Source organism: Oncorhynchus mykiss, chromosome 23 (assembly GCF_057628025.1).
Source record: "Oncorhynchus mykiss isolate SJ-2025 chromosome 23, ASM5762802v1, whole genome shotgun sequence".
NCBI classification, from domain to species: domain Eukaryota; kingdom Metazoa; phylum Chordata; class Actinopteri; order Salmoniformes; family Salmonidae; genus Oncorhynchus; species Oncorhynchus mykiss.
In genome coordinates this window covers 5,243,349-5,258,786 of record NC_143044.1, presented here as the reverse complement: position 1 = coordinate 5,258,786, position 15,438 = coordinate 5,243,349, and the positions used below count along the sequence as shown (strand labels likewise).

At 43.7% G+C, this 15,438-nt stretch overlaps 1 protein-coding gene across 4 annotated transcripts in view; it reads left to right on the top strand.

Annotated features, from left to right (window-relative positions):
* LOC110502313 (adhesion G protein-coupled receptor A3) overlaps nt 1-15,438 on the top strand; it is a 264,724-nt gene that overhangs the window by 62,350 nt on the left and 186,936 nt on the right. For all 4 annotated transcript variants that reach the window (XM_090216662.1, XM_090216661.1, XM_036959858.2 and 1 more), the window contains exon 7: nt 5,072-5,285. In XM_090216662.1, coding sequence (XP_090072788.1) covers nt 5,072-5,285 — 214 coding nt within the window. The remainder of the gene's footprint in view (nt 1-5,071; nt 5,286-15,438) is intronic.

Here is a 15,438-nt window from a genome sequence, read left to right as displayed (position 1 = left end):
TGGTGTAACTGCTCGCACATGCTTTTTCAGTTCTGCCCACAAATTTTCTATGGGATTGAGGTCAGGGCTTTGTGATGTCCACATTCAAGTACATTTGCACTTTTCGCATCTAGGAGACAGAATGCGCCTCCTTCCTGAGCGGTATGACAGACGCGTGGTCCCATGGTGTTTATACTTGCGTACTATTGTTTGTACAGATGAACGTGATACCTTCAGGCGTTTGGAAATTGCTGCCAAGGATGAACCAGACTTGTGGAGGTCTATCATTGTTTTTCTGAGGTCTTGGCTGATTTCTTTTGATTTTCCCATGATGTCAAGCAAACAGGCACTGAGTTTGAAGGTAGGCCTTGAAATACATCCACAGGTACACCTCCAATTGACTCAAATGATGTCAATTAGCCTATCAGAAGCTTCTAAAGCCATGGCATAACTTTCTGGAATTTTCCAAGCTGTTTAAATGCACAGTCAACTTAGTGTATGTAAACTTCTGACCCACTGGAATTGCGATACAGTGAATTTTAAGTGAAATAATCTGTCTGTAAGCAATTGGTAAAAAATGACTTGTCATGCACGAAGTAGATGTCCTAACCGACATTTCAGAACTATAGTTTGTTAACAAGAAATTTGTGGAGTGATTGAAAAACAAGTTTTAATGACTCCAACCTAAGTGTATATAAACTTCCGACTTCAAATGTATATAATAAAAAGTCATAAAAAAATTGGCGGGATGCTAAAGTTGCCGGAAAACGCGTTTTGGTTTGAAAGGTGTATTATTATTTTTGAGTTGAGCTGACGCATTGCTTCTTCCTGCCAATCATATCCACCATCCTGGCTGTCTGCCCTGGAGTTGCCATATATGTTGACTTGGTGACAGTTATGGTGTATGGGGAGGATGCAACTAAACATGACCAGAGCATAAGACAGGTATTCACTGCAATGAACCAATGCAATCTGACACTCATTGACAACTGACAAGAACTTATTGGGCCTTCACATGGTATAGGAATTACACTTCTCCAATGCCAATGATGTCCTGAATCTCACAGAACTGTTCTTGATAGGCTCACTCCACCATCAGTCCTTCTCTCGGGCAGTTACTAGAGACGGAGACACCATGGAATTGGACTGCCACTTCAGGACAACAGCATCTGGAAATGGCTGGCGTGCATTGTCCTTATATGTACCTGTTTTGCTACCAACCATGGCTGGCCAGCTCATGTGACACCTGAACTGGACTCACATGTGAAGAATGAGCTTTCATGCTGGGGTGACTCATGTATTAGTCTGGAAACTGCAGTAATCCCAATAAGGACATATGCTATTTATGGGAAACAAGAGGCACCTTAGGATGTTAAAACTTTCTGTATGTGAGTGTTTATTTGGTGGCTGGGGATTGACCTTGATAGTGGTCTTTGTGCACCATACTTGATCAGCTCTACCTCCTCAGCAAGCCTTTTACTGCCCATCAAAGCCCAGAGATCATCTTCAAATGTATGTGTGTGGGGCTGTGCTATGTCCCTCACAACCAACACTTCTTAGTCATTGTATGACCTAGCTACACTCTAACTAACCTCTAAGTAACCTGAGGTCACCCTCACAGGCTCTGTCACTCGCCACATCTCCTGCTGGGTGTCTGCTCCAGTCTGTTAGTAATGCCAACCACCCACGGTTAATATTGGCCAAATTATCATCCTACCTGGCTTCCAAAGAAATAAAAATAAATATGTTGGATGTAACCTGCAGGACTTTTTGCCACATTCAACATAAAAACAACTTGACCCACAGTGCAATTGGGCATTGGAAAGATCTAAAGGCAAGTATGTTTGTGACAGCCCTTCCACAGACTTTCCTTCACAACCAGACAACCAACCATTCCACTACTGGAGTATCCCCATCATCATTCAGGCTGGGGTAACATTCCAGTTAGTCATGGGGTCTCTTTGTTATTGAAGCTGCACCTGCTGACAGCCTATAGTGAACTGTACAAATGGAAACGGATCACTCCGCCAGTCACACAGCAAGGATTCTAGCCCTTTCCCAGAATGACCAATCAATCAATCAGTCAAATGTATTTATAAAGCCCTTTTTACATCAGCCGATGTCACAAAGTGCTGTTAGCTGTGCACGCCCCAAAACTTCAACCACCACTGGCTACCTTGTCTCCTCACCCTGTAAGGACACACTCATGTCCTGGTCACCTCAAATACTTTGAATCAACCTTGCACACTTAGTTATATTGGGGAAATAAGGGCTGTACACTACTAGAGTAGCTGAATGTTGTATTACGGTTGCTTTCCTGTAACTTGGTTACGCTACTGTGTGGTTGTGTTGTGGAAGCCTTATTATATTTTGTGGACTCGCCCATTGTTGATATGCTGTAAGTGTGTGAATGAGATTAAAACATGAACACACTGTAGTAATGGATCTGTGAGTCGGGAAGCAGGTGAAACATTTGATAAAGAGGAGGGGAGAAGCAGGAGCAGATGTGACACACACATTGAGAAATTAGTTGGCTTCGGCTATTCAAACACAACAGAGGCATGGCATGGCCTTGTTAAATAAAGGTTAAATAAACAGCACTGAATGAGAGCAGAATTGACTTGGAAAGTTGTCTATTGAACAGCTACCAAAAAGTGAACATAAATCATACATTCAACATAAATATTCATAGTTTATATTTATGCCTATTGTATCTGTGCGTTTATAGGTCTATATTTCCTAAATGTTTTAAGAGATCCTAATGTTGTTTATTTCTGTATGCAGGGCAGACCATTGACTACTTATATTCCACATTTTAGCAATATCAGAGCTGCCACTATTGGATTACATTAGTTTATGTGGTTAATGTGTTAACTGCAGCCCAATGACACACACACACACACACACACACACACACACACAGTCTCACCCTGGCAGTGCCTGATAGGCACAGGCGTTTTGCTGCTCTGATCCTTTGGCTCTGAGTGTGATTCAACAGTATCAGCATAACAGCAGATCAACAGTCCATTGCCCCATGCTGTTTTTATGTGGCACCACTTAGCCAGCTACAGTCAGTTACAGGTTATGCAGTAGCTCCAGTTCTGCACTGCTTCATGTCCAACTACCAATACATGGCTCTGTAAATTATCAACAAATGAAATGACACTCTTTAAAACACATGAAAATTGCAATATCAAGAGATGAGGTGTTAGCCCAGTAGATGAGCATGTAAATATATCAAGAGATGTGGTGTTAGCCTCGTAGATGAGCATTTTAATTATCAAGAGATGTGGTGTTAGCCTCGTAGATGAGCATTTTAATTATCAAGAGATGTGGTGTTAGACCAGTAGATGAGCATCTTAATATCAAGAGATGAGGTGTTAGCCCAGTAGATGAGCATCTTAATATCAAGAGATGTGGTGTTAGCCCAGTAGATGAGCATGTTAATTTCAAGAGATGAGGTGTTAGCCCAGTAGATGAGCATGTTAATTTCAAGAGATGTGGTGTTAGCCCAGTAGATGAGCATGTTCATTTCAAGAAATGTGGTGTTAGACCAGTAGATGAGCATCTTAATATCAAGAGATGAGGTGTTAGCCCAGTAGATGAGCATCTTAATATCAAGAGATGTGGTGTTAGACCAGTAGATGAGCATCTTAATATCAAGAGATGTGGTGTTAGACCAGTAGATGAGCATGTTAATATCAAGAGATAAGGTGTTAGCCCAGTAGATGAGCATGTTAATTTCAAGAGATGAGGTGTTAGCCCAGTAGATGAGCATGTTAATTTCAAGAGATGTGGTGTTAGCCCAGTAGATGAGCATGTTAATTTCAAGAGATGTGGTGTTAGACCAGTAGATGAGCATCTTAATATCAAGAGATGAGGTGTTAGCCCACATCGATGAGCATGTTAATTGCGTACTTTAGTACAGAAGCACGTATGTCTTATTTATGTTAATAGTATGCATTATGCATTATTTCTATTTATGTATGTATTAGAGCACGTGTTCCTCCATGGAATGCATTTAACACGAGTGTCTGCGGGTTTTCGCTCCTCCCTCGTACTTGATTGATGAATTAAGGTCACTAATTAGTAAAGAACTCCCCTCACATGGTTGTCTAGGTCTTAATTGAAAGGAAAAAACTAAAACCTGCAGACACTAGGCCCTCTATGGAATGAGTTTGACACCCCTGCATTAGAGTGTGCATACATAAAATCAAGGTCAGGCGACGTCTCACTAAATCGGCCTTGATCGTTTCCCAGATCATACATTAAAAGAAACGTTTATTGGCTGTGTTTTTGGCTTAGTTAAACCATCTCCAGAGAGATGGAATGGTGCCGTGCCTTTGCTATCTCACTATCTCTCAGTCAGATCCAGTATATAGCATTTAGAATAGAGATGTAATATAGCTAGAGACGTTGGAGTTTGAACTGAGTGTATCAGCATCCACAAATGGGAGCGCTTTATGACCCGCGTGTACTGAATGGTCCGTCACACTGTAAGCACTGCTCGGTCTCCCCATTGATCTGAAAGGAACTGAAGGCCGCTTAGCCGACTTCTTGGAGCATGTCCAAGGAAATGTTTTTATGTGCCCAATCAAACATGTTCCCTGAGTTCGGAATTCCCAAGGTCCCACAGCGAGCCAGTTTACTACGATAATCTCAGATCGGTATGTAGACGCGTGGCCGACGCAAGCAGCTCCAGGTACAGCGCTAGCTGTTTTAGAAGATTGAGACTGAAGAAAGCTGTTAAATCCTTTACTAGCCTTTTTATATAGCCAACAACCACAAAAATCATAATTCATCTGGTATTAAATGATTTGCTTGGCTGTAAATCCTCTATGTTCCCCACAGCTTTCATTCAGTCCTACAAGCACATTGCTTTCTCCTGATTGCTGATGTGTGTGTGCATGTGTATTTGTGGATATTGTATGTGTATTTTTGTGTGGTAACATTGTCAATACTTTACAACTGACATGACTTCAGCCATGGGGAATCATCAAATCCCATCCCCCACCAATCTCTCCTTCCCTCTGGATGAATGAGTTCTCTCCTTCCCCTTCTCCTCTCCCTGGTATCTGCCTTTCCTCTTCAGATGGGCCTCTGGAGCTGCCCTTGTTCCAGCTGATCCCGTCCCAGAGACAGGTGGTGTTCCGTGGGGACCGGCTACCTCTGCAGTGCACCGTGTCATACCTGGATCCCTCTGTCAAGCTGCGCTGGCGCCACAATGGCCGCGCCATCCACAGCAACGAGGGCAGGGGTGTCTATGTGGAGGAAACCCTGGTCCACGACTGCTGCCTGCTAACCAGGTAGGGGGTATCGGGGACCTGAGGGGAGAGCTAATCGCACTCGCTCACACACATACACACACACACACACACGTGCGCATGCACTCATGCGTAACAGTTCTGCAGTGCAGTACGTGTATATGCAGTACGTGTATATGCTCATGCGGTACAGTTGTGCAGAACACACACACAAACACTCACCCACATCACTGCGTCTCGCTTATCATGCTCACATGCCCTGACACACAACCACACACATCTGTATGCAAACATACACAACACAAACACTCACACACCATCCCCTTTCTCTCCCTTATTGTAGCTGTGATTTACCACATGTTATTGTCCACCCTTGATAGGGATCTGAAAGGACAGGGACAGAATTGGGTTGGCAGTGTGCCACCACTTCTGAGAGCCAATCTGTGCCCCTCTGGAGGTTTTCAGAGGGCTCCGGGAACGTTATTGGAGCATTCGGTGATCACACACTGACAGGAACAGATGCGGAAGCATAATTATAGTGATAATGCGGTCAGCAGCGCTGCTTTTCTCACATTTTTGGGGCCCGTCGCCACACATCCTCTTCCTCTCTTTGTTTCCTCTTCAGGCTACTGTTTCTGTTAGCTTGGGCGGAAGACCTGGATTCAAAAACTATTTGAAATATTTAAAACACTTTATATGTGCTCAATTGAGTTTGCCTGGCTTATTGCACCAATCAAATCATCTCAAACCGGTAAATCCCGCCCATCTGGCCCTCTGGACATGCTGAAGCGAACCCTCAAAGTATTGGAACAATTTTCAAATAGTATTTGAATCCAGGTCTGCTTGGCTTGGCGGCAAGCATGCTCATATGGAAGAGCACATGGCTGTTGATTAGTTTAACTGCTGCTATTCTCTGAGCCGGGGGCTCTAACATAAATATTGATGGAGTGTTGACAGAAATATTTTTTCCCTGTGTCAACAGGGCCGGAACGCTCATTGTCACGGTTTACATAGCATCCGGAATGCCAGCTCCTTTCCCAGTTCTGGGAAGGATACCGTCCTGGAATACCGTCGTTCCCACTGCTTCTGATTAGACCAACATTCCCACTTGATGTTGAAGTGTACTATTATGTTGTATTCTCTATAGCTTTGTGGCTGAGTTGATTGTCTCTTAGTATGAGGATGAGTGAAAAGACATGTTTTCGTGTCCACTTAAATATCTCAATAGGCTAATTGCATTCAGTGCTACCCTTCCTCCCTGCATTTAGTTTGTCTTGACAGATTGTTCTGTTGCGGACTGCCAAAATAGAATGACTTAGCATTGCCTCTCCAATGAGGTCTGTAATTCACACCTGGCCACTCATTCCGAACTGGCTAATGGCTATGGATCATTCGTCGCTAATGGTAACTAGCAGCTGTAGTGTTAAGTTGCGAATCGTGTGTACACACAAAAGCCCATCAAGCTGCTCTGGTGAATGAATCACTTGTATGTGTGAATGGGCTGAAGAGTGATTAACACATGCCTGTGTACTCTACAGCATACGGAGCGGAGTGGATTGGCCTGATAGAGAATCAACCCAGTGTCCATTGTTAGCTGGTGTTCTGTTCCAATGGGACTTCCTTACATAATCTAACTCCATTAAGTGGCTCAGGGGTGATTTGTGACGTTCATCAGTGTGAGTCGAGCCCTCTGACTCCTCACTGCAACACACGCACCTCAGGAAAACACTAGCAATATGCGCACATGCAGAGACGCACGCATGCACGCGTAGACACACACACACACACACACACACAAACACTTCCAACTCTCCTTTTCCACTACTGCGTCCCTGTGCGGAATGTGATGGATTTAGCCTCACTCTCATTCTGATTAGGACTCGCAATTAGCCGCCGCTTTCCCTTGTATACACAAATTATGTCATTTTCTCCCTCGAAGTGGAACCTATACGGTCATGTTGCTCTTGGCAGCCACAGGCACAGTCAAGCTTTCCCAGCAGAGAGGGAAAAAAAAGGCAAGCTGCAACTGAGGAACTGCCTTGGTTTCCACTGCAGAATGTTGAGTGTATAAAACGTCCCATCCAACAAAAACACAGCTCTCAGCCCAGTCGGAGCTCCTATATCATCAACAAGTGTGTCGACAGACAAGTAGGGAATTAGAGAGAGGGGGGACTTTCTGGCCCTGGTGCTCTCATTAAATAAAGCGTCAGGGATTAGTAATGCTCTGACCTGCCCGCCATGCCAGCCACTAGGCCTGAGTCAATGCCAGTTTAATGACATGAGGCCGTATTTTCAATCGTTATGCTCTCTCTGTTGATGGAGTTCACGTTGAAATAACGTTCTCCTAGCGGTGTGTGTGCGTGCGTGTGTGTCTGCGTGTGTGTGAGTCAGTACCTCTAGCCCTGTATGATGGCCCTTTGGAGAGGAAAAGTCTAAAAACACAGGATTTAAGATGTAGCTTAACCCCCCCCCCCCCTCCCTGATGTGTTCTTTGATCAGACACCATGAAGTCATATTGACATTTGGATTTTTATGACCCCTATTAAGGTGTTCCTAAAATGTTTTCATAGCTTTTCTCTCACCTCAGTTGAGTGTGGTCCCAAACCAATGTTGCCCATTCCTCAGAGGGTGCCATGTTAAAGAATGTGCCAGTGTAAACATTCTTGTTACGTAGTCTTGCTGTCACTGAGGACATTTGGGGTGACGCTCACAGGCACAGGATGATAAGATCTTCCATTTCCCTATTTCATTCAGAATTTTGACCCCAAATAATGGTCCCTGAATACTAATGCCAGTGCTGGGTGTGGGTGTGGGTGTGGGTGTGTGTGTGTGTGTGTGCGTGTGTGTGGCTGGCCCAGGCTGCTGCAGACTGCGTAATGTTGCCAGGCTAAACTCCCAGTAACTGATGCTAGCGGAGGACATGGGACCAGCATGTGAATCATGCCCCATTAATCAAGCACTTGAAAGCCTGCAGCTAGCTGCCGCTTCGGAGGTATCTTTCTTAATCCCCTCCATTTTTAATCACCCTAATATGCCACTGAACTGAGAGGAAAAGCTCTACCTCGTTTGCTCTGATGGGTTTCTCGCTCGCTCTCTCTCTGTTCTCGCTCTCTGCTCGCTCTCTGCTCTCTCTCTCTCTGCTCTCTCCTTTTCTTTTCTCCCTCACACCTTTCGCTCTCCAGGCATTTCAAAAATATATTTTCTGTTTCTCCCATTTCTATTTATAACTTTCTCTTTCTCCTCATCCCTTGATTTTCCTTCCACTTTGTTCTAATCCAGCACATGAGAGAACGTAGAGCAGGTCAGAGGGAGTAGTAATTCTGATTGCCAGAGGGATGGTAGGTTAGTTGATGGCATTACAGAGACGATACATACGGTAGATAGTGGCAAAGTGAGAGCCTTACATTTTTGCACATAAAAGCTTTGGTAGAGTTACACTGTTACAAAGTGAGTTTTTTCAATGTACACAATGCAAAGAAATACAGACTACTCCCTTTTAACTCAATTTTCAATCACAAGGTTCTTGAATGGGGCGGCAGGGTAGCCTAGTGGTTAGAGCGTTGGACTAGGTACAAATCTGTCGTTCTGCCTCTGAACAGGCAGTTTAACCCACTGTTCCTAGGCCGTCATTGAAAATAAGAATTTGTTCTTAACTGACTTGCCTAGTTAAATAAAGATAAAATAAATACAAATGAATAGTGTTCTTAATTTGGCCCTGTAGCCCATGGTCATGTCATTTATAGTAGGATTCTTTAGCCCTATTTACACATGGCTATGATCCGTAGTGGATGAAGTTAAGCTAAATGGGGTCACAACACTGGTTGGAGTGGCTTAAGAGAGGGGGAGAACAAATGTCTTTGGAAGAAGCTCCTTCTCTTTTTATGGATGAGGGATCTTTTATTTATTCCCAAATCACACACTAATGCTTTAAGTCCGACCATTCATACCCAGATTTAGCCTTCCCTATTAAAGTGTTATCATCAGGACTGCAGTTGTGTGTGGGTGTGGGTGTGGGTGTGGGTGTGCGTGTGCGTGTGCGTGCGCGTGCGTGCGTGTTCGCTAACTATGGTCCCCATATAGAAAATTATCTTGATTATGTTTTCTTCAGTATGTTTATTTGTTTGCAAGAATACAGTAGCTGTTCATCTGAATGTATGATCGGAAGCACCCACGCACTTACTTAGAGAAAGTAGGAAACCAACTCTGTGGCATAGAGCCTCTTGTAAAATGCCTGAGAGTTGGAATTTTGGTTTGTTGTTGGGGAGGGGACGCTTTTGAAGTTTACTGTCTTGTAAAAGCAGGCATTATGTAAACAAATTGTTACATATCAGCGCAAGAGCGTAAGAATTCCTAATGAGGCCTTTGGGAAGCGTTGGGTGCAGACAGCTCCACAATAGCGCAGTGTTAGTGTGGATTTAGGTCATTACTTTGTGTTGTGCCCCTGTCCCGCTCAGTGCTGCAGGGCTGCGCTCCCAGCTCCAAGCTTCCGCTCATAGTTATTATTCAGTTGTAAGCCTTTGAGGACGACCTTCCTGAAATGTTTTCTATCAAACCACCAAACCACCCATAAGCTGACTGCTGGAGCTGGACAAGCCCTCTATACACAATCTGTTTATTTGGGTCTGAGTTAAGCTCTGTGTAGCAGATATCTGGGAGAGTTTGTGATCTGGCAAGATGGCGCCAACAGAGATGGTCGCCTCACTTCAAGTCCTTAGGAAACTATGCAGTAATGACTTTTTTATGTATATTTCTTACATTGTTAGCCCAGAAAATCTTAAGTGTTATTACATACAGCTGAGAATAACTATTGGATATAAGAGCAACGTCAACTTACCAACATTACGACCAGGAATACGACTTTCCCGAAGCAGATCTTTTGTTCGGACCTCCACCCTGGACATTGGATCGAATCCCAGAGGCTGACCCAAAACAACATTGTCACCGCAGAAGAGGCAGGCGGAGTGGCCTCATGGTCAGACTAAGAAGGCGAGTACACCACCCACCGCTTCCGAGCATATTAGTCGCCAATGTCCAGTCTCTAGACAGCAAGGTGGATGAAATTAGGGCACGAGTTGCCTTCCAGAGAGACATCAGAGATTGTAACATTATTTGTTTCACAGAAACTTGGCTCACTCAGGATATGTTGTCAGAGTCGGTACAGCCACCGGGTTTCTTCAAGTGTCTCGCCAACTCAACTCAATCATCAAGTTTGCAGACGACACAACAGTAGTGGGCCTGATTACCAACAACAACGAGACAGCCTACAGGGAGGAGGTAAGGGCACTCGAAGTGTGGTGTCATGAAAACAACCTCTCACTCAACATCAACAAAACAAAGGAGATGATTGTGGACTTCAGGAAACAGTAGAGGGAGCACCCCTTATCCACATCGACGGGACAGTAGTGGAGAAGGTGGAAAGTGTTAAGTTCCTCGGCGTACACATCACGGACAAATTGAAATGATCCACCCACACAGACAGTGTGGTGAAGAAAGCAATAGCGCCTCTATAACCTCAGGAGACTGAAGAAATTTTGGTTGTCACCTAAAACCCTCACAAACTTTTACAGATGCACAATCGAGAGCATCCTGTCAGGCTGTATCACCGCCTGGTACGGCAACTGCACCACCCTCAACCGCAAGGCTCTCCAGAGGGTAGTGCATCCTGTCAGGCTGTATCACCGCCTGGTACGGCAACTGCACTACCCTCAACCGCAAGGCTCTCCAGAGGGTAGTGCAGTCTGCACAACGCTGCATCAAAGCTGGGACCGAGAAACTGAAAAACAGCTTCTATCTCAAGGCTATCAAGCTGTTAAACAGCCACCACGAACATGGAGAGGCTGCTGCCAACATACAGACCCAAATCACTGGCCACTTTAATTAATTAATTTAATAATGGTATCACTAGTCACTTTAAATAATGCCACTTTAATAATGTTTACACATCCTACATTACTCATCTCATATGTATATACTGTATTTCATACCATCTATTGAATCTTCCCTATGCTGCACGGCCATCGCTCATCTATATATTTATATGTACATATTCTTATTCCATCCCTTTACATTTGTGTGTATAAGGTAGTTGTTATGAATTTGATAGTTTACTTATAAGATATCACTGCACTGTCGGAACTAGAAGCACAAGCATTTCGCTACACTCTCATTATCACCTGCTGACCATGCGTATGTGAAAAATAAAATGTGATTTGATTTAATCTAGCTTCCATTTTGTTGCTTAAAACCTCAGCATTGAGTTTGCTTTGCTCAGGCAGTAGGGAGAAGAAGGCGAAATTGAGGATGGAAAGGGGGATTGGGGGGCTAGAGCTGGGAGAGTAGAGAGTGAGAGGGGGTGTGAGGAGGGGAAGAGATACTTTATTTCCCTTTATATAGTATGTGTTGGTTGGCCTGTTCACCAGTGATGTACTGTAACTCTGCACACTATTCATGTCTCAGTCTCTCACACACAGACTTGCACATGAACACACACTCAGACAGACAGACAGACACGCCACTTTATTTCACTAATGACTGGTCATTATTGCCATCATCAAGTCTTGAAGTAATCATCAACATCATCATCATGTCGTTATCGTCATCATAATATGTTTCAATGCTTCCTTCTCCTCAGTTTTCTCTTTCCTAGAAATTAAAGACAAGCAAGCTGCTTGCATAGAGATATCAGACAAGTGGATATTGGACTAAGCTCTATTTAGGATCTGACTGGAGAGTTGATCCACTACTTTGTGGCTGTGTCCCTTAGAAGGAGCACTGCTGATTTAGGGAGAGAGAGCTGTGTTCTATTTCTGCCTGTGGTGGTGGAGATGACCGAGGCAGTGGCAGTAGCAGCAGCAGCACTGGGTTGCCCATGCTATCACAGGGTTACTCAACATCACTGGACTGGACTCACACAGAGTGCTCACTTTATCAGTCACTCAGATGTTGTGTGGTAGAGTGGTTTATTACTGGGCATAGCCAAGGGAGCTAAGCAAGGGAAGAAGGAAATAATAATTAATCTAGCTACATCTATCTCGATGTATAAGGATGTTTTCCTGAGCGGGAAAGGGAGGAGAAGTATCCCGGGTCACCAGTAGGTTTCATGATGAAGAAGATGGTTTTATCTGGTTTAATCTGGTTATCTGACCAGATAGCAACCAAAATGTGCACTTGGTCATGAAAAATACACCTTTACCTGGTTGTAATAGAGACCCATTGGTTGTAATTTGGTTATTTGACATCTTGTCAACCAGAAAATAACAACATTGTGGTAAACTGTGTCTCAGAGCAAGTTTGAACTCAAATCCCAAACGCCACTCAGGTTCTTCTTTCTGCTCCAGCCAATGAAATAATGATCAGTGTTCAAAGCTTTTAGCCAACAGACCTGTGAAACATCCAGGAGTTTGGCCTCTCTCTCATAGCTCTCGACTCCCCCTCCATTTTACTATCCTAATATTAAGCACATTGCTTCGCTTTACAACAGGAGTATATCCTACCTGGCTGGCATGAAAATGAACCACAGGAAAAGCGTCCTCCATTCGTTATTTAAGTGCATAGATGACAGGTATTTTTTCCCGCTGCCCCTGTTCCCGAGACAGGTGCATGTTACTGGTCCATTCTAAATCCAATTAATTTCACACATAAATTATTTAGTATATGTAATGGCAAAATTAAATCAAGAATAGTCTGACGAGTGACAATATTAGCCTATCACTTGTGAATGATATATTATCACTTGGGAATGATGCCCAGCGTGTGTGCAGTAAGGCAAGAAACAGTGAGGGCCTTTTTTTTGCGACTTTTTCAAATCATAGTCACACACCGCATGTAGCCTAGCCCATGGGTTTGTATCACAACTAAATAACAAATAACTTCTTCAAATGAAGCACATTAATCCACATTAAAACCGGTGTAGAGCCTAACTGGCATACATAGGTGAGTTTCAAGTTTGGGGAAGATAATTTTCACCACAAAAATGCACCTTTTATAAAAAATTAAAAACAATTGTTCACAAAACAATAAGTAATGCACCTTTGCAATAAAGCATCACATGCATAATCGCAGTCACTTTTGAGAATGGTGTTTTCCAGGTAATTGATAGCATTTTGGAACATTCGCGCTTATAGCCTACTGCTGATTGCTGCGCTTATAATATGAAGAAATAGCGTAATAGTTTATCAACATTTAAGCTAAACGTTTTGATCTGTTGCATCAACCTCATTGGTTTAAAAAAAAAAATTTGACGCGAGTGGTTGTATTCATTTGTGATCTATTGCGGTAGATCCCACAACTGTCCCAGACTATGTTTGGAATATTTATTTCTCGCACAGAAGGACAAGTTGACCAATGGAATAGGTCTACTTTTGTACTATGAGGGATAGTATATTGACATAGGCTAGTGCTTTTGCTGTTTGTTAGGCCTACTCATCTTATTGGCTGACGAAAAGTAAATGTGGACAATTCTTCTAACATATGCGCCTCGGAATTCGATAAGAAGGACGTGCACAGTTGCGTCCCCGATGTGTCCTCACTTGTAGCCTACCTCGGAGCTGAGATGCCTGTGAGAAGGACCCGATCCTGTGACGGGCATCAGCTAATAAGAATTGAGATATCTGAGAGCGCCATGTGAGTGAGCGGTGCTTCAGGGCATACAGCCGGGAGAAGGGAATTATAATTATTATATTAAGCCCAGGGGCACAACGCCACTGCCCGCAAAAGGCATGTTTTTTTTTTAGGGGGCATTATGGCCACACAAGGGGGATTCTGCTGGGAAATTTGAGGTATTTTCAAGTTCTTGTCAAAATTGTGAATGAGAGACTGAGGAAGTGTGTGCAGCCTGAGCAAGAAACAAAGCAAAGCTCATGCCATTTCAAGCAACTTTTTTCAAATCATCATTAGTTGCATCATGCAGCCTTAGACTGTATTAAAACATCTAAACCTATAACCCAATGTTTGTATCACAACTAAAGTTGCATAAATAACTCTAAATGAAGCATATAGGAGGACCTATCGTTTGGAGAAAATATATTTTCTATTTTATTCAGCTATAGTGCCTTTGCGAAAGTATTCGGCCCCCTTGAACTTTGCGACCTTTTGACACATTTCAGGCTTCAAACATAAAGATATAAAACTGTATTTTTTTGTGAAGAATCAACAACAAGTGGGACACAATCATGAAGTGGAACGACATTTATTGGATATTTCAAACTTTTTTAACAATTATTCAGCCCCTTTACTTTCAGTGCAGCAAACTCTCTCCAGAAGTTCAGTGAGGATCTCTAAATGATCCAATGTTGACCTAAATGACTAATGATGATAAATACAATCCACCTGTGTGTAATCAAGTCTCCGTATAAATGCACCTGCACTGTGATAGTCTCAGAGGTCCGTGATTACATTTTCTTAATATCATGTTTCTTTAGACCTGTCTAAAAATGTATTGTGATAATGAATGCTATATTCAATGACTTTTTAAAATGTAGATGTTCCAAAGGTCCGCATCAGGGATTTGTAGGCTATGAGTGGAAGCCAGGAGATGCTAAATGTGTTTATGTTAATTAACTGTCCATTTTCTTGTGACGGGCAGTTATTTGCTGGACAATCACCAGCTGACATTTTCATGACCACCACAGCCCTCAGCCAAACTGTACTAACCTGGCCGGGTACACATCCATCCACATCCTGGAACCGTGCTGAAAAGGACAATATAAAAAGATGTCCAAGCCAGCACAGTTTGGTTCAGATCAGCACGATAGTGTTAAAAGGGAATTTCAAATATTAGTGTCATCATGTCTATGGGATTCATTTCGTGGTATCCAATTGTTTAGTAGTTACTATCTTGTCTCATCGCTACAACTCCCATACGGGCTCGGGAGAGACGAAGGTTGAAGGTCATGCGTCCTCCGATACACAACCCAGCCAAGCCGCACTGCTTCTTAACACAGCGCGCATCCAACCCGGAAGCCAGCCGCACCAATGTGTCGGAGGAAACACCGTGCACCTGACAACCTTGGTTTGCGCGCACTGCGCCCGGCCCGCCACAGGAGTCACTGGTGCGCGATGAGACAAGGATATCCTTACCAGCCAAGCCCTCCCTAACCCGGACGACGCTAGGCCAATTGTGCGTCGAGCCACGGACCTCCCGGTCGCGGCCGCTTACGACAGAGCCCAGTACAGCGCCCTCAACCACTGCGCCACC